Below are 27,899 nucleotides of genomic sequence, written 5' to 3' on the forward strand. Positions count from 1 at the left end.
AGCATGAAAACTGGGCAACCAGAGGAAGTCGTTTCATAATTTTGAGTTCAAATATAAACTGGTGAAGGTTACAATAATTTCTTATTTTTTTGTTTTCTTCTGTTTGTCAAATGTTGTTGAAATAGCAAAATTTAGAGTCAAATCTCAGTAGGGTACTCAAGTTAGTGCCACTTAGGGCAGAAGTCATTTTGAAGAAAAGTTTTTAACATTTCATTGTCCAGGTATCTTATAGCAATTGCATGTGCAAAGAAAAATTAAAGACTATTATTTTGATTATTCAATTTCATGTACCTTAGCAAAAACAAAAGGAACTATGTTGTTGAGAGATCTTATATTCTTCTCATAGTATCAAACTTACTCAAATCAATGCAAGCATCTGCTTTAAAATTCTCAAATATTTTTGGTTGGACATTGTCCGGTAAAGTCCAAGCTGCTATCACATCTATTCGAAACTTGGAGGGGAAAAAACCTGTTCTCTTTGGGTAAATTCGTTGCCATTATGCCAGAAGAAACATATCATATATTAATCGGTTCTTAGAGATTGGCTTGTGATGTTAATGTAATATGATATGTAATGGGAAAATTTACAACATTGCTTGATGTTCCTGCTTAACGACCTCCATGACATGGACAAGACGAACATTTACCTTGTTCTTCACACTAACTGACAGCTGTTGATGAACAAAAACTCAGGGCTAACTTCCCCTCAAAGGGCCCTCTTATTCTGGACCATTTGAACATTGGAAGATTCCTCTCAATCAATGGCAGTGTTGTCATTTGATACCAGGATGTGTTCTTTGCTGTCCATTATCCAATGGCTACTGGAGTGTGATATCCCACCACATACTGTACCTCTTTTACACACACTCATAGTGGAGAGAAGGGAGGGGAGTTGTGCACAGAGAACCTGTCACATTTATGTCTATAACTGGTTCAAATGTCTTAATGAAAACAGTCACCATGATCAACGAAAGTAGATATTGCCTTGTATGAAATTATCGATGACATGATAAATCACCAAACTAAATTGATCATTATCAGTCAAATTTGTTTGAAAGTCACACAATAGCAGAAAACTGTGTTCAATTAAGAGTAACATTGATCACAGACTTCACAGTAGTAAGATGGAATAAAATTGTAGTTGTCAACAAACTTTATTAGAAAAGTAACATACAAAATATTGCACAGTTATCAACAATCAGAAAGAGAGGAATTGGCTACGTTAGGTTGACATAAAATGTCATTGTTGGAACAAAGAGCAATTTCAGTTACTACAGCAATCAGAAATAGGAACTGAATTAGTAAGCTTAATTTACATGATTGTAATTATATGAAACAAAGCAATATCCAATTAACATAATTCTAATCATTGCTACACAAACATAAATTTTGTTACTTTTACCTTGTGCATCATGTTGCATTTGGTAAGAGATACCTTGAAATGCATAACAACAAAACTTGCCCATCAATTACTGTTTGATGGAATCAGCAAATTAACATAACTGTACTTGCTGGAACACAGCTCAAAGTAAAGTTTCGTAACTGTAATTATTGAAACAAACATGATGTTAATAATTTCTGTGCCTTGTTTATCACAACATTGAATTTGAAAGACACTTGGTTTGAAAATAATTCCAGTTGTAAGTTGCCCATTAACTACTATGTATATACATCTGAACTATGCAATCAAAATTTCAGAATTCAATTGACTATATGACTAAACTACGTCATTTCTCTTTTCATTAGATTTACTACAGCTTTCAGGAAAATATAGAAGGATACAGACAGTACATGATATGATATGCAAAATAAACATACATAAAATACTGTAATTATAACAAGGAATTGTTTTCTTTCAATAAACAATGCTTACTGCTTAACCAACTGCTAATTGTGCATACTTTAAGGAAAGAAAAATAAACAAGACAGAAATAATCTATTCATCCATGATTCATCAATCCAATTGGCTGGTTTACTAACATAACAATAGTAATCAGGCAGTTATTTCTACTGTACATTGCTTAAAGGCATTGAAGACTCGCCCCAAACCGCGCTCAGAAAAAGTTAACTTCCCATTGCTTGCAAGTAAAGTTTTCTTCTTGTCGCTACAAAATACAGGCAGTAATGAAACGTGATACCTTGTTATCTTTTATCTAGACCTGAGATGTCCATCGCTGCTATGCACACAATGTTGTGGGTATTGACTGTAGCTGTATGTATTGACTGTACACTAGTGTCTAATTACTGACGGTAGCAAGCTGTGTGTGTACTTTCTGGGATCGATGGTGGTGTCCAACACTTCTGTTACACCTCATTCGAAACTAGGTCAGATTACCGGCATGAGGCGTTCCTTTGTGCGCGAGTCTTCAAACCCTTTAAGTGACCATGTACGTGTGGGAAGTCCCCACAGGCTTATGGATTACAACTTTCACGTCGGATGGCTTCCACTTCAACAGTTAAAAACTAATTTGGAATCTTTCCAATTTCAGATGGGAACTCTGTAGATTGCTCTTGGATGCAAAACCCAACTTAAAATGACCCGGCCGGGATCAAACCACAAACCTCCCTATTGCTAAGCCTCATTGCTTCAAATGTCACTGCCTTTATTCACTCTGCCACCATGCAGAACCATACCATGTAGGTCATATTACAGCTGATCAGTTCAATTGTCTTCTAACTTTAGTTTCAAATAATCAAGAAACTTTTTTGGTATGTCACTTTGGCCTTCAATGTGATTACAACAGCATCTGAGCTAAAGATTTATCAGAGCTGAATGGAATAGACTGACTAATGAAAGCTAGGATAGGGTTACCATACATCCCAATTAATCGTGATTGCCCTGTTTTTACAACAGAAAGATACTGTACCTTTGGCCGAACATACCGTCCCGATTTGCAAAGGGTTTTTTATGGTTTAAAATATCACTGTTTCAAGGATATGCAAAACTACAAAAAGTACACATCTTATCTGCACCATTTATACATGACTAACAGAAGTATGATATAATAGTTGTTTTGATGGCTGCAAGTTAGTCCCACAAGCTTAACAGGAAACACTATGAAGCCCTCTTTAAAATGCAAAATAATTTTTTCCAATGGAGAGGGAGGGGTGCAGTGTACTTCTTTTCAATCAAAGAAATATGGTAACATTAAGCTAGGACAACATATTAGCCTGATTAAACGGGTAACCATACACTACTGGCAGTGCAATCTCAAAGGTTATGAATCAGCAAGACTTGGTTTTCTTTCTCATAGTATGGAATCCACAACTGCGTCTTCTAAACATGAAGTTCTTCTGCCCAATGACTGGCAAGATTTTCATTCTGAAAAGAGAAAATTCGAAACTTTTAGCAAGCAATGTCATGATGTAATAAGTAATGATCATGATGCAAGAAAAATGTACATACTTGAGGTCAGTTTTAATGCGGAAAGCTTTTTATGGGTTTGTGGAGCCCCATTTCAAAGTGTTTTTGGAGCAACAAAAATAACTCCCGCCACCCCAAACCAAATTCCATTTCTGACTTGTAAAGTTCCAATCTTCTATCGTGATCATCTTAACATAGGATTATAATCAGTATCTTTGCAATGATAAGAGCATCACCTGGAGGTTACAAATTGGTTTTTGGCCGACTTCCCTTCACGCATGTACTGGAAAGATGGAAAATGTAATATAGCAATAACACTACTGCCGATATCCCTTACCATCACAGCACACCTGTAGTACTGTCGTACTGTTGTGCCACAACCACATATTCTCAAGATATACAATTTTTGAATAGAGTTATACACTATTATTGCATGTTCCTACCTCTGTCATTTCTTTCATGAGATCCGTATAACAGCCTTGTTTTTTCCTGATGATATCACCCCATCGTGATGAACCCTTACATCGCGGGCAGATCCCCTCCACAGGTATTAACTCGGAAGGTTCATTCTGGAGAAAATGTTTTGCCAGACAGACGATGTGTGACATCACTCCGCAGTGAGGGTAGATGCATTCAACAGTCATATCATCTGACTGAAGATGAAGAATGAGCAACATTAAAATGGGAACGAAAAAGAAATTGTGAATTTTTTCCCCTGGTATACATAATTATTGGAAGCTGACATCGTACAAGAACGACCGTTTGCAAAATCGGGTTGCACACAATTTTCCTGTGGTTCATAGACACTTCTTATGAACGTGTAAGCTTCATCTATGGCTTAGAAGCTTACCGATGACCATAGTCCAAGCAAGCTCAGTTCTAATTGGAAGCTCCTGGGTGGTGGGTGTAAGAGTTTTGCAGATCGCCGTACTAGAACGACAGTGCACATTGCAAGAAGATACAATGCATATATAAGATCATGCTCTGAAACAGATGGGAGAGCCAGACGCCTTGATCCTATCAGGATATTCTTTGAGAGCAAACCGGAACAGAAACAGAAAGCAGACACATATGTAAATTAGACAGATATACGCAAAATTTAAATGCTTCAAAATCGACGAATTGAAGTTGACTTCTCTCAAGTCATTGATGGGAAATATTACATGAAGGAAACTCTTAAAATGGGGAAACTTGTTACAACTTCACTTTCTGCAATCCTATGTGTGAAACAACAGAGCAAAGAGATACTTTAACCGCTGGATACATCACTAAATGAATATTCAGTACCTTGATCTTCTTGACGCAGACCTCACACCTGGAGCTCTGACTGAATGAAATACTCGGAAGATCATCACCATCAGTGTCTTCTTCATTATTATCGCTCTGTTTCTTCACCTGCAATGAAAATGAAGAAAGATTGCCATGGAAACATAAAAAACAATCACCTCCTACTACCTACCCAAAAAACACCACCAATTACCCAACAACACCACCAATTACCCAACAACACCACCAATTACCCAACAACACCACCAATTACCCAACACCACCACCAATTACCCAACAACACCACCAATTACCCAACAACACCACCAATTACCTGACGAAGGAGTACTTTGAATGAATAGTCTAATGGCAGACAAATGGGGAAAAACAAACGTATTCAACATTGCAAGATGAAATCGTTTGGCTTGGTATAAAGTCAATATGTTTGCTGGGTAGCAATCAAATCGATCATCAAATTTAAGAGATTTCCATCTCGTGTTATGATTATATTCATCATGAGAAATTACTTTTCCATATGCGAAAATTCCCTAGTTGACCTTGTAGGCAAAACTCACTTCATCGTGACACACCTCCCCAAGATGTAAATTTAATTTCTTCATAGTATAAAGTTGTAAACCATCCATTTTGTTCATAGAGACTTATAAAGTGCACAGATATGAGTATGAAAAGATGGGTGAAATGAAATTTAGCTAATATGTATGATGTCAATCCTGTTCGGTACAAGTATCTAACATTTCCAGTCAGATCGGTAAACGACAGCAAACAACTCATAACGCATACAAGACGACATAGACATTTTGAAGCAGTTGCGTGATGTAAGATCCCTTCCAATGCTGAATGACTATGGAGTATTCATAATTTGACCATAGTTATTGTTATGGATACACCCCAGTTTAAAAGAGTAAACCGAAAAACAAATTTGTCTGTGGGCACCTATAACATCACACCTGCTTGCTTCAAGTTGTCTTGTGTTACAGACCATGTCAACATAAAATGTCATCTAGAAAATGATACATAGGAATTGAATGCAAATCTCACCAGAATGCTTAGAAACTATGTTCCTATTTCATCGGTCAATTTTTTTTTTAAAGTACAGTATTAGATATATCAACAGACCAGATTGGTATTAGTTCCCTATGTTCCATCACTGACATGTAGCATAATTTGTGATTTGTAGTAACTATACATCATGCAAGAAGACACAACTAGAGCGGGCTAAGCCCGCTGTCTTGTGCCCGAGGGGAAGAGGTGGGGAAGAGGGAGGGGTTACCTGATCCCCTTAATATACTGGGAAGGTATTAACCTTCTTCTATTACCTTTTTACTTTTAATTTGACCATAGCCTATTGGTATGTGAGACGGTGGTTGCAAATCAACAGGGAAGTCTGTCCTGTATTCCTGTTTTAACCACTGCACCGTCAGTGGCAGGCGCCGCCATGGAGTAGTCTGTAACATATTTGCCAGGACTCTTAATCGGTAGTTGAAGGCTTTTTCCGAGCTCTTTTTGCCAGTCACATGTTTTAATCTTCTGGATTTCTGTGGATGTTGCCAAGCCCACTCAAACTGAAAAGAACATGATGAATAATTGTGACAGTGGTGTGATATAATGAATAACACATAGCAAGAACTTTATAAATCACACTAGAATTTGTCATCACAGAGAAACATTAATTTTTACTGAAATGGTGGTGGCAACAGTAGGGAACTATGGAGCATTGTGCTGCTTTTGTAGTTCATGAACACTGCTATGACTTGCCCTCGGCTGCCTTTTGCACGGCAACATGATGGCCTATGTGTCCATGCACGACTTGCAAAGTTTTCAGTACAGAGTACGCAATTATACAGAGTTACAGAAATGAGACAACGATGTCAATATTATTTTTTTCTGTCTTTCCCAAAGTTTACCAATCAGATCTCATGTTGACTAACTAAACAGCTTGCATTTTACCCCTCTGATACCTCAAAATGCAATGTGTGAAGGGATGATACCCCTTAACCCCCACAAGGGCCCCTAAGGAGGTCCCCTTGACCACCGTCAAGAGGGGTGATCGCTTCAGCATCAAGTTGCCCCAAAAAGGTACAGTAGGACACCCACTTTAAAAATTTGTACACCTACATCTACCATTTCTGCCTCAATCCCTGCTTGCCCTGTGTACACCTATGATTGCTTTTCTTTTACAGAACTTCTATTCCTACAGGAGGGATAAAGTTGACACAATTAACTTAAATTATGATTTATAGGGGTAAATAATTTAGAATACCAAATTCTCACTATGCTAGGCTTGGTCATCAGTATTCATCTCCTCAAATGAAGGATGTACATTTTGACAAGCAAATCATGTGAAAAAAACTTTATTGATCTTGCTGAAAGTTTAACTTACACGTAGAGCAGCGATATCACTTGGAAACCCGTATACAATCAAAACCATATCCCTGGATGAAACAAAGGAAAGTAACACATGCATATAAGTACTGTACTTAACATGAGAGGAGAGGCTAAAATATCTCTCCACAATGGAATGCAAGGAAATTTTAGCATGCTGAAATTACAGTTCTGATATTGCTGGTGTCCACCACAGGATATAATATCTCCTCCCAGATTTGACAACATTTGATGAAATGACACAAAATATGATTTTCCATATGATATATCAGAAACAGATATACAACACTGATATTAATATCCGTTTGCCTGAAATTAATACCAGTCTCTGTTGTAAGTTTTTTTGTGTCACAAACTATGGTTTTCAAACTTGAACGTGTGCTGCAGCAGTGTTCACAGTGTTGTGCAACACTTTGTATAAATTTAGAAGGAGATTGCTTTCATATCTATTATCACAGACCTTGACGACCTTCTAGGAAATTTTACTGTAAAATCACTGTTTATTAGGTCACTCATGGTAACCACAACTCATCCGCTGATTTTATTTTAATGTTTGAAAAGGCTTGTCAAAAGAAAGATTATATAAACATAGGTAGCAAAAATATTAAAAAAGGCCGTCAAATTTTGATCCCTAGCAATACAAGTCAGTTTCAAATTCAAAAACCGATTTACAAACTTAACACAGATTAACTAATACGTTAATATTACCATGGACCCTTTCCGCTAGTTCGTCTTGCACCGCCAAATTTCGAGCCCTTGTTGTGTTGAGTTACCCGTCTTCGAGGATCTACTGTGTACCCAATGTAGGCCCTACCTTTGTATTTGGGGTTTGTGCAATACAACAAGTAAACTCCATAAAAATTTTCAACCTCGAGAACCATGTTTAACAGCAACAAATCTCTTTCCGACCTAACTTCGTTGTGGAATGTACCGTAGATTATCTGTGCTGGTTGAATTATACTGTATGTACTAGAACAACACTAGTTAGAGTAGCAGCTCCCTGGTACTACTGTAAAACGGCTTACGTATGAGTTCGCCATTGTAAAATCAGACAATGGTAAGCGGTGCTTTCCCTATTAGAGACCCTATGGTAGCCCTATGTGACAACAACGACCCTAGCCCTGTAACATTTATTGTCACGTAGATTTATGCTTATGCTTCACAATGGTTTCAAAAGTATCGCAACTTGCATATACGTCTACTACACAAACTACGAATTCATATGAATTCCTTGGTACCAACGACCGAATGAAAACAGGGAAAAGTGAAAGAGCGTCAAATACTAGCTGAATCTGATCCTTCACCCGGCCTACTGTAAGGCGAGGTTTTAGTTGTATCAGGTTAACGCGTTTGTTACAGGTTAGCAAAAATAAAACTAGACACCGAACTCTCCTTCCAAATGCGCCACGGCAGATCATGTACAGAAGAGAGCTCAATTTGGGGATTGGGGTACAAACTCGAAGGTCGCATGCATGATCGAGTTACACGTTACTTTGGTTATGGGCAGAAAAATATGATCAAGCATCCCGACGAATGGACCCTCTCTGCATCATCATCATAAATTCAAGTGTTCAACTGTTGAACAATGTGGCACTTTTCAATCACTTTTTGTTCCCAACAAATTGGCACTTTCACGGTTTTCTCAGTTAATTTCTCAACAACAATTAAGGTCTGTTTGTAATACCAAAGCGAGGGCACTTTTCCATTACAGAAATCGCAAAGGGTGTTTTTTATTAACAAGAATGACAGTTTTAAATTATGATATGGGGCCTTCAAGTTTTAACTATAAAACACAGAGGCCACGCGGCCACTTCTCTGCGTTCCCTTCCCAAAATGGTTGGCTCAAGCCGAAGCTGTAAGAAATAATTCTTGACATGTCAATCACGCAGAGTTGATATGGCGCACTTGCAATTTATGTGATAAGTAAATATATCATACCTGGTGATCTACGTGGTGAGCTACTACTAACTACCACTACAATTGGTAACGTACGATCTTTAGAGGTTCTCGAGGTAGAGGAATACACCGTCCATGATACACAAGATAGCAAAATGGCACTGAAATCTCTAAGAGTAGTTGCTGAAATGAGAGGCTTTCTCGGCAAACTCTGCTGCTCAGAGTCACTAGGTCCAACACGATGTTTCAGCAGGTAATATTATAATCCGTTCCTAGGTCTTGCCTAGGCCTAGGTTATGTTAGGCCTGGACCTATTCACTAACGTTGCAGTAGCACGACAAAGACGAACAGATGACTGAGTTTGCCTAATGTAGCCTAGGCTAAGAGTCATGCTGTGGGGCATTCTATCTTTGTCCAACTAATGCCATGGCTGAGGGCGCAGCTTGGTAAAGGTTGGCTATGTTAAGCATATGACCTAAAATTATGTCCAGTTACATCAATTAGATCTACTGTAGGCCCTTTAGCTAATAGTATTACTTATGAAAACTAAAGGACCTAGGCAAGCAACGAATCACAGGCATAAAATCATAAGGAATAGCATTAGCAGCTGTGTCTTTCAGTTGCTCAACGTTTACATCAATATACACCTTAGCTTATAATAGGCAGCACAGTACCCCAATTCTTAAACTTATATCAGAGCCATAGGCTTCCAGATTTGGCAATAACCATTTTAAGTAAGCCTGTTTCGTCTATTCACTTCAAGGAAATGGCCCCAAAATTTAATGAAAGGGGTCCTACTGTCTGCAGATCATTGTTCCAGACTAGCACCAAATGTTTGAAAAAGGCCTGCATAGCCTTAATATTAGATGTTCCTAGAAACAGGTGGAGCATGACTCTGAATAACACCTGTACACATTGTCATCGGTGAAGTATAGGGTGCGTCGGTATATTGATATACCAGGTATAGCCTACCTGATATTTCATTCATACCCATACTGATGGTATTGCAAACTGACATAAACGAATGAACCGAAAATACCAGCTATATACGAAACAAACCTTGAACACCCAGTAAAAATAATACCCGATTAAAATACCGACCCAGATATAGTAAACACCAACTCAAAGAAATTTCAGCTGCTACTGTTTATCCTGTATACCTTACCACCCACCCCCCCCCATAGTCCCCAAATGTTAAACTTCTTGCTGCACAATCTTAGCACTTGCACCTGTTGCTTGTATTGTACCGGACAAAAGGTCAACGAAGGGATACACTGATATGTTTCTTGTGTTTTCACTTTCAAAAATGGTTTACTCCTAATCAGTCAATCACTAGCACGGATGGGTAACATTTACACAGGATAATTTGAAACAGTCTACGTACGGATGGGGGGGGGGCGCGGTGGGCTCTGTGGGGAGGTATAGAATGAAGCACAGCACCTGTTGGAGGTTTTGAAACATGTGCTTCGGTACGCAGGGAAAAGGGATTGGATGGCATGTGTGTGCACATTAATAACAATACATGTATGCGTTTTTGTCTCTAGATTGGCAGTTTCTGTTAGTGATGCAATGGGCTCTAAGAGAAGCCCGCGCTGGTAAAACGTGCTTGAAGTAGGGTTAAGACACGCGAGTAAAATACAGACATTTTTGCATTCCCAGCTTTCTGTTCCAACTGTCAGAGAGATTGGCAAAGTTTCATCTAATTTCTAAAACAATCCATAATAAACTAATTGATGGGATAATCTGGTCTCTATCTCACTACTTTCACAATTCCACAGAGCTTTTGTGGTTCTATAATGTCAATCTCTTTACATTTGAGAATACCATTTCAAAGAAAGGAATGCCCCAAAGTTCTTTTTTACAGACTGCTACTTGACAATTTTCATGTTGTTTGTGGTTGAGCTGGGCCCCGTAGTGGAGTGTACTGAACTGTACGTTCGTGTTGAAATGAAAGACACATAAACAACACTGATTTTTTGTACTTTATTTTATTTTTAATCAAAAATTTAAATAAGTTGCTGCAAAAGAAAAAACCCCAAAATGGGAAAGTTGTCGTCATAAAACTGCAAATACATTTGTAGGCTAGACTACAGTTTCCATACGGTTCATGCTAGTGTTTGATAATACAGTTGTCAGTTAACGCTGGAAGTTGCAGTTGGTAATAACAGGTATTCGTCGGTGGGTATATCGGTATCTGTTTTTGCTTATAAATACCAAGGCACCCTATTGCAGTACATGCCTGTTACATGTAGATCTATCTGTCGTTTTTTACAAAATATGTCAGTGTTTGTTGAGTTGTTTATATAATTAAACAAACCTTTCATTTTCTCATTCTTTATGATGCCCTAAAATGTGTCCATCATTACTCAATAAAATTGCAACCTTTTTTTTTTCTCAGGTCAATTCCTGCTATGGTCAGTGGCCCAGGTAAATGGATTGACAAACTTCTCCATGTCAAACAAGTAGAGCCAGCAACAGAATCTCACTCAAAAGCTCTTACCAACAAGGAATTTGTTTTTGAAATGCAAGGTATGATAAAAACTCAGTAGCATCGGATTGATTCACACCGACTATTGAAGAAATCAGTAATGTTTCCATATATATATCTCTAGAGTAAGGCAAAAATATGTCACCAAAACAGAACTAGTATTGTCCGATACAGGTGACAATCCCCTACAGTAGAATTACGACCTTCCTTATTGGTTTCGAACCTCTGGACATACAATCAGCGTCCATAACTTAGTGGTGAGGTGTCCGCATATAAAGCGGGAGGCCGGGGTTCAAACCCCGGTGGAGGCTGGAAGTTTTTTCACTGTTCTTGATTTTCCAACTCATTACGATTTCAAATAAATATATATATATATATATATATATATATATATATATATATATATATATATATATATATATATATATATATCTGTAGTTATCTTCTTGTGTATGTTGTATTTTGTACTTCCAGTGGTCTGTATAGAAAGACATGTCAGGGGTGATACTTTTTTTTGTATTAAGAGATTTGTCTGGAGGAATATGAAAGGCATCTGTTTAATACTGCTTCATATCACATTAGATATTAGGGTAACCTCTAAACCATTTGTGTACATTACCTCAATGTGGAGTTTAATAGGCAAATATCATTTCTCTATGTCACTGAAAGGAGGCGGGAGGGCAGGAGGGAGGGGTGTGTGTAGGTGGTTCATCAGAACGTAGTTAATTTATGTACAACTTCACCGATATGTTTTCTCTTCCTTGCCTCAACAGTTCATAATATTAAGCCAGATAGAATGGGAGATTACATCACCTTAGCGTAAGTGTTAGAAGATGTATACAAGTATTAAAGAAGTATATATAGGGCAGGTCCAAGCTATTGTATCCCTAGAAGCCAAATTTCAAACTTTACTGAAACACCCTAAATGTGGTGTCATGTTAAAGCTGAATTATTGAAGTTTCAGATTTTCATAATTTTTTTGAATTTTTTTGCCTATTCAAACAATTACAGCCAGCTAATTTGCATAAATTCAAATTGCAGTGTGACGTACGGGACATTTGAAATCCTATTTTGCTGCCAGCAATATGAACTTATTGAATATAAGTTATGTGGGACATGATACACCGTTCCTTCCAATAATTTTGACATATTATGTTTGGGGGTTCATTAATTAAATATGCTAATTAGCTAGTGTCCAAATACTGATGTCCCGTACGTCACAATTTTCAGCACTTTTTTCAAGTTTTGATATATGGAGGAACAATTTTTTTTTTTGTGATATTCTATAAAGTTCTAATTAAGAACATTGCTCAACAATATCCATCCCCAAAAAATTGAAATAATATTCACTGCAAATCTAATTATCAAATTTAAAAATGTGACGTACGGGACAAAATGTGACGTACGGGACATAGTGTGGTGGAAACCCTGTATTTATACATAATAAACATGCATGGGCTCTAATGGGGACCTCTACTGGAAACCTTCCAACGCTTACAAGTTTATTTTGTTGAAAGCTGGTAGTTGCAACTTATAATCCCTGCATGCCTGAAGAGCACATCATGGCACCAAATAAACTATTGACTGATGACCACCAACAGCCCGGGTGTTGTTTGACTATTGGGAAGTCAATTGTGCGTGTGGGGGATACAGAATCATCTACAATGCTATGCAACAACATTGACACTGAATGAGGACGACTTCAAGAATGTTGAGTTTGCATTTCAAAATTTCGTAGGCCTATTGTGAAGTGTGACTATGATAATGTGCAACTATGTTCTTGTTTCCTGAACTTAGATAGTAGACATTGAGATTTTTAGTTACAAGTGTAGAGTTTCGCTCGCCCAATTTTGCATATAGGGCAATCACTCATGAGTTTGTTCAATAACCAGTATTAGGTCTATAGAGTTTTCTTTGTTGTACTATGTAGTTTCATAGATGGACATTACGTGGCATTACTGTGGACATTTTGGTATACACGTTGGTATTTTGATTTTTGAATGGGATGGATCATATTTCAACTTCAGGGTCATTAGTGGGGAGTATGATACAGTGTTGTACAGTATATACCAATTTTTAAACAGTTTTGCACCAAAACTTTGCACCTTGAATCATTTGTGGTCTAAAAAAGCTAGAATTGATGTTATGAGTACTTGATGTATGTGTAGAGTAGATTAATACTTTATGCATTCCATGTTTTATGTGGAATGATCTCACAAGTACAGTCACTGCTCTTTTCCGTATCCCAGAAAGAAGGAAATATGGCATGAAATTACCAATGACATTGTTCTGGCATATCCAAATTAATGATTTTATGTAGAAATCAGCCTGTTATGGTACATTCAGGAATAAAAATATGAGTTTTCATAGTCAATTTGTATATGGACAAATTGTCCCGTACGTCACATGTCCCGTACGTCACAGGACAATTTTCATTTGTGTAACCACTGTACTGGAATGGCTTCATATTTTTTTCTAATATGTTACAGCTTAGCCCTTGGAAGGTTAGGCTATTCACTAGTTATAACAGCTTGATCACTGCCCTCCTAATTTCAGAGCGGTTTCAGCTTTGCTCTTTAGTAAAAAAAACACAAAATTCTCTGGTCCCGTACATCACACTGCACATTAATTAAGATGGGACCTAATTAAAGCAAGTGTAGGAAATCTTCATGAGTTTGTAATAAAGTAGCAGCAATAACAAATATGAAAACCTGAAAAAGTTTCTGGAAAATAGATTTTATATAACGTTTAGACAAATTTAAGTCTCTGAAATGTCCCGTACGTCACAGTTCAAATAGCTTGGACCTGCCCTATACCTTATTTATAAATTGCTGTCTGTATTTATCCGATTTCATTCCAGTGTGTATGATAACATGGTTACATGCACAGTAGGCTAGTTGCATCTCTTACTATCTCACCACTACATGTTATTCACCAGTGGTGAGATGTTGTACTCTATCTATGTAATAGTCACATGGTCAACAGAGTTCAACAGGTCAAACTTGGCCATACTTGTGCACACACCAAAATATCCAAATGACTGAAAATGTGTTATGTGCACGTCTTTTAAATTTTTGTGGGAAACTCTGGATTGTTTAAATTGAGTTCTGAACAAAATTTGCTGGAAATTTGTCTTTTTGGGCTAGTTTGCCAAAAGGAAAATATTTATGAAAGGGTCCCATATAGGAAGTAATAATTGTGTCAATCAATTGTTTGAATGAATATTTAGAGTCTATTTACATAAAATGTCAAAGGTCATGAGGTTACTAAACATTTAAGTGTCATGTATGTTCTTCAAACTGTGTGAGTCAGAGAGGATGACATCATACTGTTCATATTATATACTGTACCTATAGTTTGTTAACCATTACTATAGGTTAGGTGCTATTTGGTATTTGGAAAAGAAAGGTACATTCTCAAGATTTAAAGCATGTGATTTGACATCCATGCAAAGAGAAAAAGACATTATACTTGCAGCACAACCAGCTGCTTTAAAAAGATATGTTAACAGCTCATGAGAGAATTCTTCCTCTTTGGTCAAATCCACAGACTAGTAACCTATTTTTGTAATCATTGAGCAACAAGTTTGAAAAATTTGGTTACAATTTATCAACATATGTGTTAACAGCTGAGTTAGTGATCATCAAGGGCAATTGAGCTAAAATAGAAAGTCTTGGTTTGATTTTAACTATGTCAGTTTACAAATCATCTAGCCACTCTCGCAAACACGTTGCATTGAGAGAAAACTTCTTAAGAGAGAGACCAGTGACATCTTAGCAAATATTAAATGTTTCACATTCTTAAGGACAAGTCAACAACAATTTTACCACAGATCTAAGCAAATAATCAATGTTTCACATGCTAAGAACATCTACCATGGATAAGATCACAGACCAGCTATCTTGTGATCAACTTTCTGGGTAAGGTACGAGCAATCATGACCAGAGATAGGAACATGGGTTTTCAACTAGCATCGTAGAATATTTCATATCTTCCATATTTAAGTCTCACATTGTCTGCCCACTAGAATATCCCATTAATTTGCTCATCAATACTTTCAATACCTGTCTCTTTGCAATTTTTTACGTCAACATCTACAGTATCTCCTGTGCAGACAATGCGCTATGTATACGATACTTCAAATCTCATGAATTCTCAATTACATCTTGGCTTTATCAAATTTATACATCTACTGTAAGTTGTGGTTAATTTCTAACTGTTCACTGTACAGGAAATTTAAGCACATGTTTCAAATAGAATTTACAAGAAAAAAAAAACAACAAGAAAGGTTGATATATTTCAATTATTTCCCCCCGTTTTGTTGTGTTTTCAGAGAGCATCATCTAACTAGAGTACATGAGATGGAACATTATCCATGCAGACTGTTTGGAAGTTGGAGTACAGCATTTGGGCAACAAGATCAAGCCGGTAATTATTTAACAATTTGCATTGCAAATATCATTTACCACACAAATTATGACACAACAGTCTGATAAAGTTGCTGTTCATTGCAAACCTTAATGGTAGTAAACGTAAATCAATTGTACTTGATATATGAAATTAGTTGTGCCTGTTTCCTTTAAATTGCCAGAGCATAATTTCAAACACAACCCAAAGTTCATTATTAAGGTCGGTGCCTTTCGATCATAAGGTCCCGAGTTCAAGTCACTCCAAGATTAATGTATGTTGTCCACTTACAGAGTTGTTGACAATTCATAATCATGGACGTTAAATATGAATCTAATAGACTTGACTTCGGTCAGCTTGCGGCTTTGCTAAGCCAATGATGGTTTCTTCGCAAATTCCTGCTTGCAGGAGGATCTAAATACATTAATGCTGTTTTGAAATGTTTTCTAACTTGCTGTGTCTTTCTCACAACATGACACAGAGATAAAAGAAAAAAGAAGAGAACAAAACCCAAAACAATAACAACATGCTACTGTGAACTCTTGGCAATTTGGCAGGTTAAGGAAAGAGTTTGTGACACAAACAGTGGGAGGGGGTGGGATGGAGAGGGCCAGGCAATTATTTATTTGTGGTAGTCTGGTCAAACCCAAATCAGCATCTATATAACTTCCAGCAATGCCACTGGATGACTAGTGTCTGACATTAAATTAAATAAAAATTAATTAAGATTAGAATATATACCTCTTTAATTGACATTTATTAGAAAATCGTTCAGATAGCAAGATACTATCTTGTCAAGAAACAAAAAAACCATTAATTCTTTATTTGATGAATCTGGTCATTTCAACAATTTCCGAGGAAAGTTAAAGTGTTGACTCCTTTTCCAGTTTAAGATTTTTTTCTGGAAAATTTTGAAATGGCACTGAAGTTATTATATTTATTAGTTTCAACAATTATATGCAAAATGACTTTTTGTCAATATTTGAGCAACATAAAAAATTTCCTGAAAAATGTTGATATTATTAGATTGTACCATTTCAAATATTTTATGCAAAATATGAAATTGTTGACCTCTTTCCAAGCTTGCAGTTAAACAATTTCCTGGAAAACTTAGGAAATGACCACTTACATTTCACCTCATCATGTCCCCCAAAAAACCCTGAAAAAGGCAACTTGGTATAGTTAGATGTTCTTGTCTCGATGCGATGGTACATATAAGCTGTCATAATTTTGAATTATATTTTAACCAATCAAAAGTCATGAATCTGTCTGCATCTCTCTTACAGTTCATGTCTGGGTATATGAAGATGGCTACAGATCTGTCAAACATATGTCAGAGCTGCTTTGGGAAGATAAGGTAGAGTAGATAACTGTTAATATTTTCACAGGGGTCAAAGGTCAACCATTTATGACCTCATGGTTTCATGCTGATCATATTCTGCACAGTTGAACAGGCTTTTAACCACTGACTAGTGATGATGCCAGTTTCCGTTTCTTTCACTTAAATGGTGAACGGCTGTTTTTCGGAAACATTCACGATCTGTTAGTTGTCTCCATGCTTACTTTCCAAGGGAAAAACCGCTAATTGCAAAGTGTTCCATCATTTTTTTCTTTATTTCCATGTGTTGAGATGGCGTACTTGGCCCTCAAATTCTGTGAATTTCCAAATTTTACTATAATACTGAAGCCCAAAAAATAAGAAAAAACCTTGAAGAGTCAAAACCCATTTCCTGTACCTTTTGGACAAATGACTTGTTTATTAGAGAAATGCAAGGAAGCATTCAATTAACTGTTCATGGCAGTTTGTTTTCATTTCCATAATAAGATAGAAACAATCCTAGCATATATAACTTCCAGCAATGCCACTGGTATTTCAATAATGTAATACAGTACAAAAGTGATCAAGAATTCTTTCTGCCATGTAAATTTAACACAAGCTTTCAGTTTGCACACAGTTCTAAGCAAAAGTAAGAGAAGGTTCCCCCCAGGCGTGTTGTCGTACACCTACCCACCCCCCCAACCCCACCCCTGGATCTGCCCGCACCTGACTCTGATGCTGTTTTTGACCTAATTTTCGATCGCAAATGTACAAACAGTACAAGCAGTAATCTGTTGCACCAGGTAAATCTGATTTCATGGGAATTAAGGATCTTGATTGTCATTAGTGCAGTCTAATATTGACAATATATGACATGTTCCTCTCAAGTCTTTGTGTGGTTAGAAATTTTACCCTTACAGACATGTACTAATAAGATGATCTTGTAACTCGTATTACACTCTTTATGAGCGAAAAATTGAAATGGATTCTGTGTCGGTGGGGCTCTCCAACAGAAGGAGCTGACACATCGGTCCTGGTGTGCGTAATCTGTTCTATTTACAGATCTCCGAATCAAAAGCAAATCTTTCTGGCGCTGTAACATATCTCTGCTTCAAAGTAACATGATCATGTGAATAATATGATAATAAATTTACATTAGATATAACACAAGTTAATGCGCTTAAAAAGAATAAGTCTGACTTGAAGATTTAAAAATATGTTTTCAAATGTGCTCTTCTTTAGTAAATTGTGAATGCATGTGCATGGTTTATGATAATTATGGTGCTGTTATGACCACCAGCTTTGTCTAGTTTCGCAGAACTAGATTGGACCAATATGACAGTTTACCTGTACAGATCTCTGAATCAAAAGCAAATTTTTCGTTGCTGTAAACATATCTCTGCATCAGAGTAGCATGATCATGTGAATAATATGATAATAAATTTACATTAGATACAACACGAGTTAATCCTCTTAAAAAGAATAAGTCTGACTCGAAGATTCGAAAAATATGTGTTTTAAAAGTGCTCTTCTTTAGTAAATTGTGAATGCATGTGCATGGTTTATAATAATTATGATGCTGTTATGACCACCAGCTTTGTCGAGTTTTGCAGAACTAGATTGGACCAATATGAGAGCGCCCTCTATTAATTTTTGGCTGTGGCTGGAGAGCAACTTTAATAAAGTTCAGGAACCTCCCCTACATTGTGAAAGCAATACAGTTTGTGGACAGACTGGAATGTACTGTTGATTTAAGGGGAAGGCTTAAATCTAACCGGAATATTTCAATGGAACTGAAATGCTCCACTCTCAGAGGAGTACGTCAAGTTATAACAGTGATAAAACAGGAGTAGTCCAAATGGAACCATGAACATTTGACTTCTCAATTTGACAGGAATAATTGTGTTTAAACAAAGGATAGTCCAGAGTTTTTTTTATGTTAATGATAGATGACCCGAAAAGTACGAAAGGACACCTTACCAAAGCAGTGTCTCTATGGGAGGGGTGAGGGGGGGGTACATGGTCCACCTATGGGATGGTGACATGGAAGCAGAATCTGTGATGTCACAACCATGTTTGTACTGTTTAAAAACTTTTATTGATCTCCTGGTAAGTTGCCAATGTTATTTTCTTTCAACCTGTAAATCAGATATAAATAATTGCTTTGAAGTGTTGTTTTGCATTTTTTTTATTCATTCTTCATTAATATGAAGAACTTCAGGACTATTCTTTTTAAGAGGCACCTTCCCCATGAAACAAAGAAAAGGTGCAGTTTTAACAGCACGGTATGCTTTTAACAGGAAATTCCTGGAATGCTCCATTTTTAACAGGAATATTTGCAGTACAAGAAGAAAAGAGGAGAGATGTTAGTTAGCAGGAGTAATGAACTTTTACTGCCTTTCAGTTTCTGGGGACAGCCACCCGAGAGAGAACCAGGCAACCTCTACGAACTCCGTTCCTACCACCTTAGGGTCAGTATTTTGTCAAATATCAATATATGATTGTAGATCAAAGTGTGTGTATGCAGCATTCCGATAAATCGGCTAAACCAGATGGGACACAGGAGCCATCTCCCCCATTCCCCCCTGGCACTGTCAGTCGTTAGTGAAGGTTACAAATGGTCACTGGTCAAATTCATCTTACCCCCTGGAACAGTTTGGATACCCCTGCCAAGAATAAGTAGTTATGACATCAACAAGATAATAAATGATAGACTAAGTTTCGAAACTAGTTTTATTCCTTGATACTTAGATTTCAAATAGAAAAGAATTGTTTGTATAATTTGACATTTTTTCATCGATGGATCCAGGAAGTCGATTTTTGACAGAGTATATTATATTTTTTTGTAGGTCATGAATCATATTTAGATGATTTGCTGTCTTGTAGTTAGGACAGTAGAATTAGAAGGTAGAGATTAATTTATCGTTGTCATTCTTTGAGGAGTGGTTGTCATTTTTGCCGTGATTTATCTTGACTCCTTTGTACATATATGTCTTTCACAGCCTGGGACCCTTATCGAATGGGCAAATAACTGGTGAGTAGTTTATACAAAGTTTTCAGTGAGGTCACGTGATCCTTTGTCGCAGTTATTTTCCTTTGAGAACATGTATTGGATGGACCAGAGTAAAAAAACTTGTATAGCCATTTGCAAAATTCTGTATGAAAGCATGTTGAATGGAGTTTTGTATTTATGGCAGCAGTGGAAAAGTTGACTGTACTAGTGAAATGATATGAAAACAGTTTGTTAATTTTGAATGAGTCTTCCTGCAGTGTAGAATGACGGCTGTGGGACCCGGGGGGACAGAGAATGGAAACGGGATGATGAGCAAAGTAAGATGGAAGTAACCGGAGGTTGTGTTGGAAAACTAAACTGAAATCAAATAGGACGGAAGAGAGTGGCAAGTTCTCTTGAAGTTTAAACCACCCGTGATAAAAAAATTGTGAATTTCGCATTGTGTCGAAAAAATACTTCAACCAAATCGTTCTGTTCCTAATATACAATGAAACTAATGTAATTGTGATACAAAACCAGCTACACTCAGCTGGAAGAGCTGATATAGCTGATAAAAGTATGTAAGATGTTCATTATAGGAACGGAGATTAAGACCAGACGCATGATAGAGAATACATTAACCCCCCCCCCAAACCCTTATACCTTGGAATGAAGATGTTGGCTACCCTTCCCCAGGAGGCTCTTCCCTGCCAATCTGTCTAAACCCTATCATCTGTTTAATATTCATTCCCAAATAATTGTTAATCCAGGTCAAGAGGGATTAGTCATCGTAGAGAGCAGGATGAGGCAGTAGCCGGTATGTTCTGTCAGATTGGAGACTTGTACGTAGTTCACCACCTTTGGGGTGAGTAACGTCCATTTCCATACTTTGAATGTTTAATGAACAGTCCGCAATCTATGGGGCGCAATCCAAAACTAGGTGTGTCAACAAGGGATCGATTAACCGTTTTTAGAAGCATCAAGGCCGTTGTTAGTGCTGGCTTTCATGTATTCCAAGCATTGTTTTAGAAAGGGCGACATTTGGTGGGTCGTGGCTCAGTGCCCATGCAAGATCATGAAGTCATGGACCTACAAATTTGTGGACAGCTATCCCGAATCGCTATCTCTTGTAATAGTTCTGAACTACCAGGATTTGAAGATTTGAGTGATATCAAGCCATTTAAAAGTGGTATTAAGGTCAGGTGTATAGAAGGGTGACGTGAAGTTTTAGAAATAGTGTTCTAGGTGAGATTGCCATTCATCCTTCTCGAATAAAGAGGTAAATTATTATCATCTTTTAAAATTGCTAGAAGTGTTCTGTAAGTCTATCTGTAAGATGCATAAAGCCTGCAATGAACACTCACTCCCCCCTCCCCCCAAAAAAAAGAAAAAAAGGGAAGCTAATTGAATGAAGTATAAAGGTAAGCATCTTTGGATCAAGATTGTGGTGGTGGGGAAGTGAAGGGGGGGGTAGATAACTGAGTAGTACCTGTTGAGGATGTTGGGTACTAGTGGATAGAGAAAGACTGGTTGCTTGGGTTGAACTTTTCTTCAGTAAACAAAATTGCAAAATGTTTTGCATGAAATCTGTTTCATCTCTTCATCCATGTATCAGTTTTAGTGATGACATTTTTTAAAATCTCTCTACAGCTTACAAGGATCTGCAGACGAGGAAGGACATCCGTGAAGCTGCCTGGAGAAAGCCTGGGTGGGATGAATGTGTTGCCTACACAGGTAAGGGTTATCCAGTTATGGTCAATTGAATTCAGTTTACATTGCAGTGTCTTAGACAAAAATTGTTACATAGGTACATGTATCAAGCAGTAATACTATGGAGCAGAAATCTATTCTGGGAGAAATGATTTTATTTCCAAGTGGAGTTCAAAGGAAACCTACGAGTTATGCCAAACTCCACACAAACCTTACCCTTCCAACTTAATAGCTTGCATAACATTTTTTTCCCTCTCAACTGCTTGGATTGCTCAGCCAGTTGGGACAAATTCCTTGTTAATACCTCTCTGAACTGTCTTCCCATATCATGCTTTCAAAGCACTGGTAATGAGATTACAAACAGTTCCTAACCATTTATCTGATAGAAACATGATATTCATACTGTCAGTACCAGTGCCCCGAAGCCGGACATGACAGTACAGATAGAAAAAAATTGTCCCAACTACAGGGTTCGTACGGGTGCTTGAAAACCTTGAAAATGCTTGAATTTGATTGGTCAGGTTTCAAGGCCTTGAAAGTACTTGATTTCTTATATTTTTGGAAAATGTCATTGAAAAGTGCTTGAAATTTAACATGCTTAATGCAAAACATATTTTGTATGTAATTGTTACACAATAATTACCGTGGAATAGTCAAATTGTGACAAACAAAAAACTTAAAAGATTGTCTTAGTTGTCAAAAAAATTACGAGTGAGGGTCGCGCACAATCACCGCAAACTTCTCGCACAGTCACTGGCAAATTACGGCCTCCACTAAGCAATTTCAGTACCAGCGACAATTACCAAAACTCCCCACAAATCTCCGACCACATGGTAGGCTATCTTCACACTGAGTCAACATGGAAATCTAACCTAGCCATCTGTTTATTCGCTCAATTGTGTCGCAAATAAAGAATAAAAATATCCATGAAAAACTTCAATCTTCGACCACATTTTAGCCTAACAATCACACTAAGTCAATGGGAAATGTAGCCTAACCATCGGTTTGGTTTGCCCCCCAAATAAACTTTGCGTAGCTTTGTTTACACACTTCCTTGCTGCTATCCTCGCGCGCATGGTAGCCGAACACCACACATAGTCAACGGGAAAATCTAGCCTAAGCATCTCTTTATTTGCTGAAATTGTGACGCAGTTAGCTAGAACTAAAATGTCTGTGAAATACTGCAACCTTCGACCACATGTTAGCCTAACAGCCACACTAAGTCGATGGGAAATGTAGACAACTATCGGTTTGCAAAAAAAAAAAAAAAAAATGCGTAGCTTTGTTTACAATTTCAATTTACTGAAAATCGGCAGTTGTTTGGATGGTACTCAGTGTGCTATGTCTTAAAGAGGGAATGTTGTATTTTACGTACATCGTTGCTGTGGCGATGGATTGAAGGTTTTAACTTTGATTACTTTTCAGCAGTATATAATGGTTTCGTATTTGGTGGTGATTTCATCCACACACGTTGTTTTCTATGTGTTTCTACATGTTTTCTATTTCAGTTGATGGGTTGTTGGTTTTTCGTTATATATTTGGTGTCTGACGTTATTTGCTAAACGATCGCAAATTTTTGCGATTAAAATTTTAATGAATTTGCTTTAAGGTCGCAGCACTAGGAAGAGGGTACTTGTGCTTACTTTATCCTATTAAATGCTTACAGCCATTTCCTTAAACAGCATGTTGAATTTTAGAAAAGAGCACCCCTAAACCTTAAGAAAAAAAACCCTCGTAAATTCATTAAGAGGGTCGTTTTTAACTTTTCATTTTCCAAAATTGCCCCCAAAGCCAAATCTTAATTTCTACCCTGGTTGTAACCAGGGGCGTATCCAGGATTTCCCAATAGGGGGGGGGTGCCAGGCATGAATGATCGCCGTCCTGGGGGATGGGTCTAAGGGGAGGGGGTGTACAATTTTTGCTTTCAAAGAAGGGCTGAAATGCAAAATGGTGTCATATGCATGGGCGGCGATCCGTACTTCCGAGTGGGGGGGGGGGAATATGACCTTGTTGACTATCTAAGCGTAGCGCCACCATGAGTTGGCGCGAAGCGTACAAGAACATTTTGGGATTAACAAACCCTTTAGATGGCCGGAAACGGCACTTCCTGAGGTTTCCAAGCGGCATATACCCAACTTTAAAATAGGGATGTCATGTCCGAAATATCTCATAATCAGGATCCAAAATACTTTTTTTTTTAATTTCGGGTGTTATTTTGGGAAAATTGCCCCTGTCAATCTTGTTTCAGGCGCAACGTTAGAATGTTCGAGAGCTCTGTTATATTATTCGATGAAGAAAATGGCCTCATGCAGGCTATTATAGGCCTATACACATGCAATACACAATTACACATAGTTACATTCCTAGGTACCGATTGCTAGGGCATCCAGGTGAAACGTGTATTAAGCATTACCCTGGTTACATGAGATTCTCAGCTGTTCGAGGGAACATGTACGTGTGTAGGCCTACTATAGGGCCTATATGAATACTATGAGGGTGCATATATGTACTATATCAATACCGTGGGCGCAATAATACATTTTGTTGTTATAGGGCCAATGAAGCCTACAGTCAACTATTTTTGCTTTATAAAGACGCTCTATTTGAAAAGATCGCACTGCGTTTATTGTAGGCGAGAAATGAAGCTAAAAAAGAGCCGTATATTAACGAAGATGCATAAATGTAGGCATGAAAATATTCTTATCCCTGGCATTTGGTGGGGGGGGTATGGTGCATTACATCCCCTCCACCCATTTTCATGGGGGGATATATCCCCCTCCACCCAGGATCGCCGCCCATGGCCATATGTGATCCATTTTTCGACCTTAATAATAAGCAACATTTCCAGTAAATATGGACACAAAATGCACAATTTAGTATGGCTGGCATGTCATTTAGTGTTTATAGTGATAATACAAACACAATTACCATCTATGTTTCTAAAACTATTATGCCGCCGAAGTTCGCCAGAACCTTTTTTTGGCAAACAAAAAATAAAGCATACGGGAGGGGGGGGGGGGGGTTGAGCGATCACCGACATCTCACATAAAGGTCGTTATCAATTTTTTTTTTTTTTTTTTTTTTTTGCTAAACTTTTTTTTTTTGGGTGACGGCCAATGGGGGGGCGCGCGCCTGTTGCGCCCCCCCTGGATACGCCCCTGTTGTAACAACAGTCGATCAGACACGGACAGTCTATAGGCCGAGTGAAAATGCATTGCTGGACGTACGCATGTGAGCTGTACAGTAGTAAACAATCTAAATCCTACCTACCTGAACGATAAATTATTATCATTCTAGTTGGTAGGATTTATATTGTATATCATAAACAATACTGTTTGTATGCGGCGCACGTGTAGCGTCGTTACAATTCGGATATATCACGTAAACACATGCATGCTGTGAACAATTTTGGTGGAAAATTTGGAAGGACTACCAAGTTTTTTGCAGGACTACCAAAATCTTTGAAAATCTTTGAAACTGGTAGTCCCACGGACAACCTTCTCAAATACCTGAAAATCCAACGCTGATCATGTCTTTATATACCCAGCGTACACATTGCATTAGATATGTTTTATGCCTCTGTCTCACAGAATGTCTATTCTTAATGATAAGCATGTGCTTGAAAACATAAATTTGGTGCTTGTAAAGTGCTTGAAAAGTGCTTGAATTTTGTTGTGAAAAAAGTGTACGAACCCTGCATCTAGGTGGCATATCATAACTACAAATGCATGTAAAATACAGTGTATTATATATTATACCACAGATTTGTATTGAGTCCTTATGTGTATGTCTGTACCTGGGCGTGATCTAACATATATTTGCATGTTGTAGAAACATGATATTCATACCGCTCATACTCACACTACGAGTGCTCTGAAGCAGGGCATGACAGTACAGTATATAGAAAAAATTGTCCCAATTGAAAAGGAGCAATGCTGCTTGAGAGTAGCATCCCTCACAAAATACAATACATTTGTGAGATCTTGGCAAAATCTTACAGTTCTCCTGCCTATGGACAGGAAGTTTTCCTTAAACTTAATTTATGTTTGTTGGGATTAACTTCATTATCTTAATTAAGGTAATTAAGGCTTTATCTTGCCCATTTGGTTCCTCAATAAGTGATTCTGTAGTATTTGTAATCTCGCTTTGATAACTAATACTCTTTGCATTCAGAAGGTCTGTTTAACAAACCAAACTCCCCCTCCCCCCTCCCTTCTCCCCCTCCCCACTCCCCCCCCTCCCTCATAACCTTACAATACATATCTTACATATCTTAACTGTAACACCGAGCATCAATGTACAAGGCGCATGGGATCAGTAGTGTTGAATTTCTGCAAAATTGCTGTTTCTACTTAAATATTTTTAATACCAGATATATACCAGATATATTCCCCCATCACCACCCATTTCTCCATTTGTTAATTTATTTATTTATGATTTATTTTCTGTTTCTTTTTTTTTCAACAGTGCCTTTGATCAGGCGGATGGAGACAAAGATCATGATCCCCTTGCCATGTTCCCCTATGCAGTGATCAGCCCCCCTTTTCCTGAATGAAAACAAAACCAAGACAAGGAAAGACAAGAGCTGGAAGCTGGTGTATTGTTGTTGTTTTTTACTCCAGTGCAAGTTCTTGTATGATATATCAGATAGACAAAATTCGAAAGAGGTTGATTGATTTAGAAGACTTTTAAAAAAATTCAAGGTTTCATCGTCAATCATAGAAAACTTGACATTTGTTTCGATAAATATAACTTGCAAACTGATAATGGTAGTCACTTTGTGTGCCAGTTGTTGTTCCTTCAGGTGATATCTCACTGTTCATATTTGCAATAGTGTGTCAGATGTCCCAGGCCCTCAATGATATCACACGATTAATGCTACTCATACCTTTTGTGTCAGCTCGTCCACTCGATGATATCTCATCGTTGATGCTAGTCGTGTTTAGATGGTTATCCCAACAGTGGCATATTACTGTTTGTTATGTCAGGTTGTGTTAGGTAAACCCTCAGCCATGAATCCTTGTCAATGCTAGTCAAGTGTTATGTCAGCTATCCCCACGGTGGATTCAATACTGTTCAATCATTTTGTGACAACTTTATATTTTCTCAACAGTGATATCTTACTGTTTATTTCTATTTTTTAGTTAACTTCACAGTGGCACCTTACTCATAGGGTATATTGCAACAGTTTTGAATATCAGTTAGCCTAACAGTGGTAATGTTGTTTTTTAGTCATGTTCTGTCAGTAATAGTTATGTATTTATCCACACAGTAGCATCTTACTGCCAAGTAATGTGACAACAGTGATATCTTATTGTTACATCTTATAGTGGCAGTTGTCAAAATGAGTCATAAAAGTACCGGTTCATTATGATGCCATTTTACCGGTACTTTTATGACTTAATTGAGCCAGATTTTAAAGACTTCAGTGAGCTAGGAGCTTTTATGACTTGACTTGGTCATTCCTTTCTACCTTTAGTGAGCCTGGGACTAGTGGAATCAATGTATCTTAATGGCTGCGGAACTCGGGGTTTTATATTTGATGGTGGTAATTGGCATGATCCAACTCAATGAAGTAATACCTTTATACAACAGTGTCTAGTGCTTTACCTTTCTCAGAATACATGTGGGTGGGTAGATGAAGTGTATAAAGGTTTGGGGGGGGGGTGTGTGGGTGGGGGAGGGGGGGTGTGGGTGGGGGAGGGGGTCATAAAGTTCATAGGTGGTGGATAAATACCAGATTTTATGCTGATATAATCTACCAGATAAATATATTGAGGATTTGGTCTTTTCTTACAAGACAAGAAAACCATGATGTTATTTGTCGTTTTTTGTCAGCCTGTGTGGAAGGGTCATGACATCATATTTCCTGAAGCTGCCATGTTCAGAACAATAAAACAAAGCATGAATAGAATGAGGCTTGCATTTGAGATTTGTAACAGAACGATGGAAATAAAAGTTAGTTAAAAATTGTACACAGAAACTTTCCGGGTTTTTGAATACTTGTGCGCTATGTGACTGTTTACTTCAGTGGCGGTTGAAGCTAAGGTTAAAT

At 37.6% G+C, this 27,899-nt stretch overlaps 2 protein-coding genes across 2 annotated transcripts; one reads left to right on the forward strand and one right to left on the reverse strand.

Moving 5' to 3' along the window:
• Positions 1-1,135: 1,135 nt before the first annotated feature.
• Positions 1,136-8,941, reverse strand: LOC139980465 (structure-specific endonuclease subunit slx1-like). Its single transcript, XM_071992081.1, has 6 exons — positions 7,742-8,941; positions 7,032-7,083; positions 5,968-6,213; positions 4,652-4,759; positions 3,808-4,017; positions 1,136-3,322 (listed from the first exon to the last, which is right to left on the reverse strand). The coding sequence occupies exons 1-6, from the start codon at positions 7,912-7,914 to the stop codon at positions 3,278-3,280; spliced, it is 834 nt and encodes a 277-aa protein (XP_071848182.1). The 5' UTR covers positions 7,915-8,941; the 3' UTR covers positions 1,136-3,277.
• Positions 8,942-8,977: 36 nt separating this feature from the next.
• On the forward strand, positions 8,978-27,819 carry LOC139980468 (protein NipSnap homolog 2-like). Its single transcript, XM_071992088.1, has 10 exons — positions 8,978-9,182; positions 11,328-11,458; positions 12,191-12,236; positions 15,751-15,845; positions 17,111-17,181; positions 19,473-19,613; positions 20,145-20,176; positions 20,905-20,999; positions 21,785-21,868; positions 26,312-27,819. Exons 1-10 carry the CDS (start codon positions 9,085-9,087, stop codon positions 26,374-26,376), a joined length of 858 nt encoding a protein of 285 aa, XP_071848189.1. The 5' UTR covers positions 8,978-9,084; the 3' UTR covers positions 26,377-27,819.
• Positions 27,820-27,899: the final 80 nt, after the last annotated feature.

Source organism: Apostichopus japonicus, chromosome 15, assembly GCF_037975245.1.
Source record: "Apostichopus japonicus isolate 1M-3 chromosome 15, ASM3797524v1, whole genome shotgun sequence".
Classification (NCBI taxonomy): Eukaryota; Metazoa; Echinodermata; class Holothuroidea; order Aspidochirotida; family Stichopodidae; genus Apostichopus; species Apostichopus japonicus.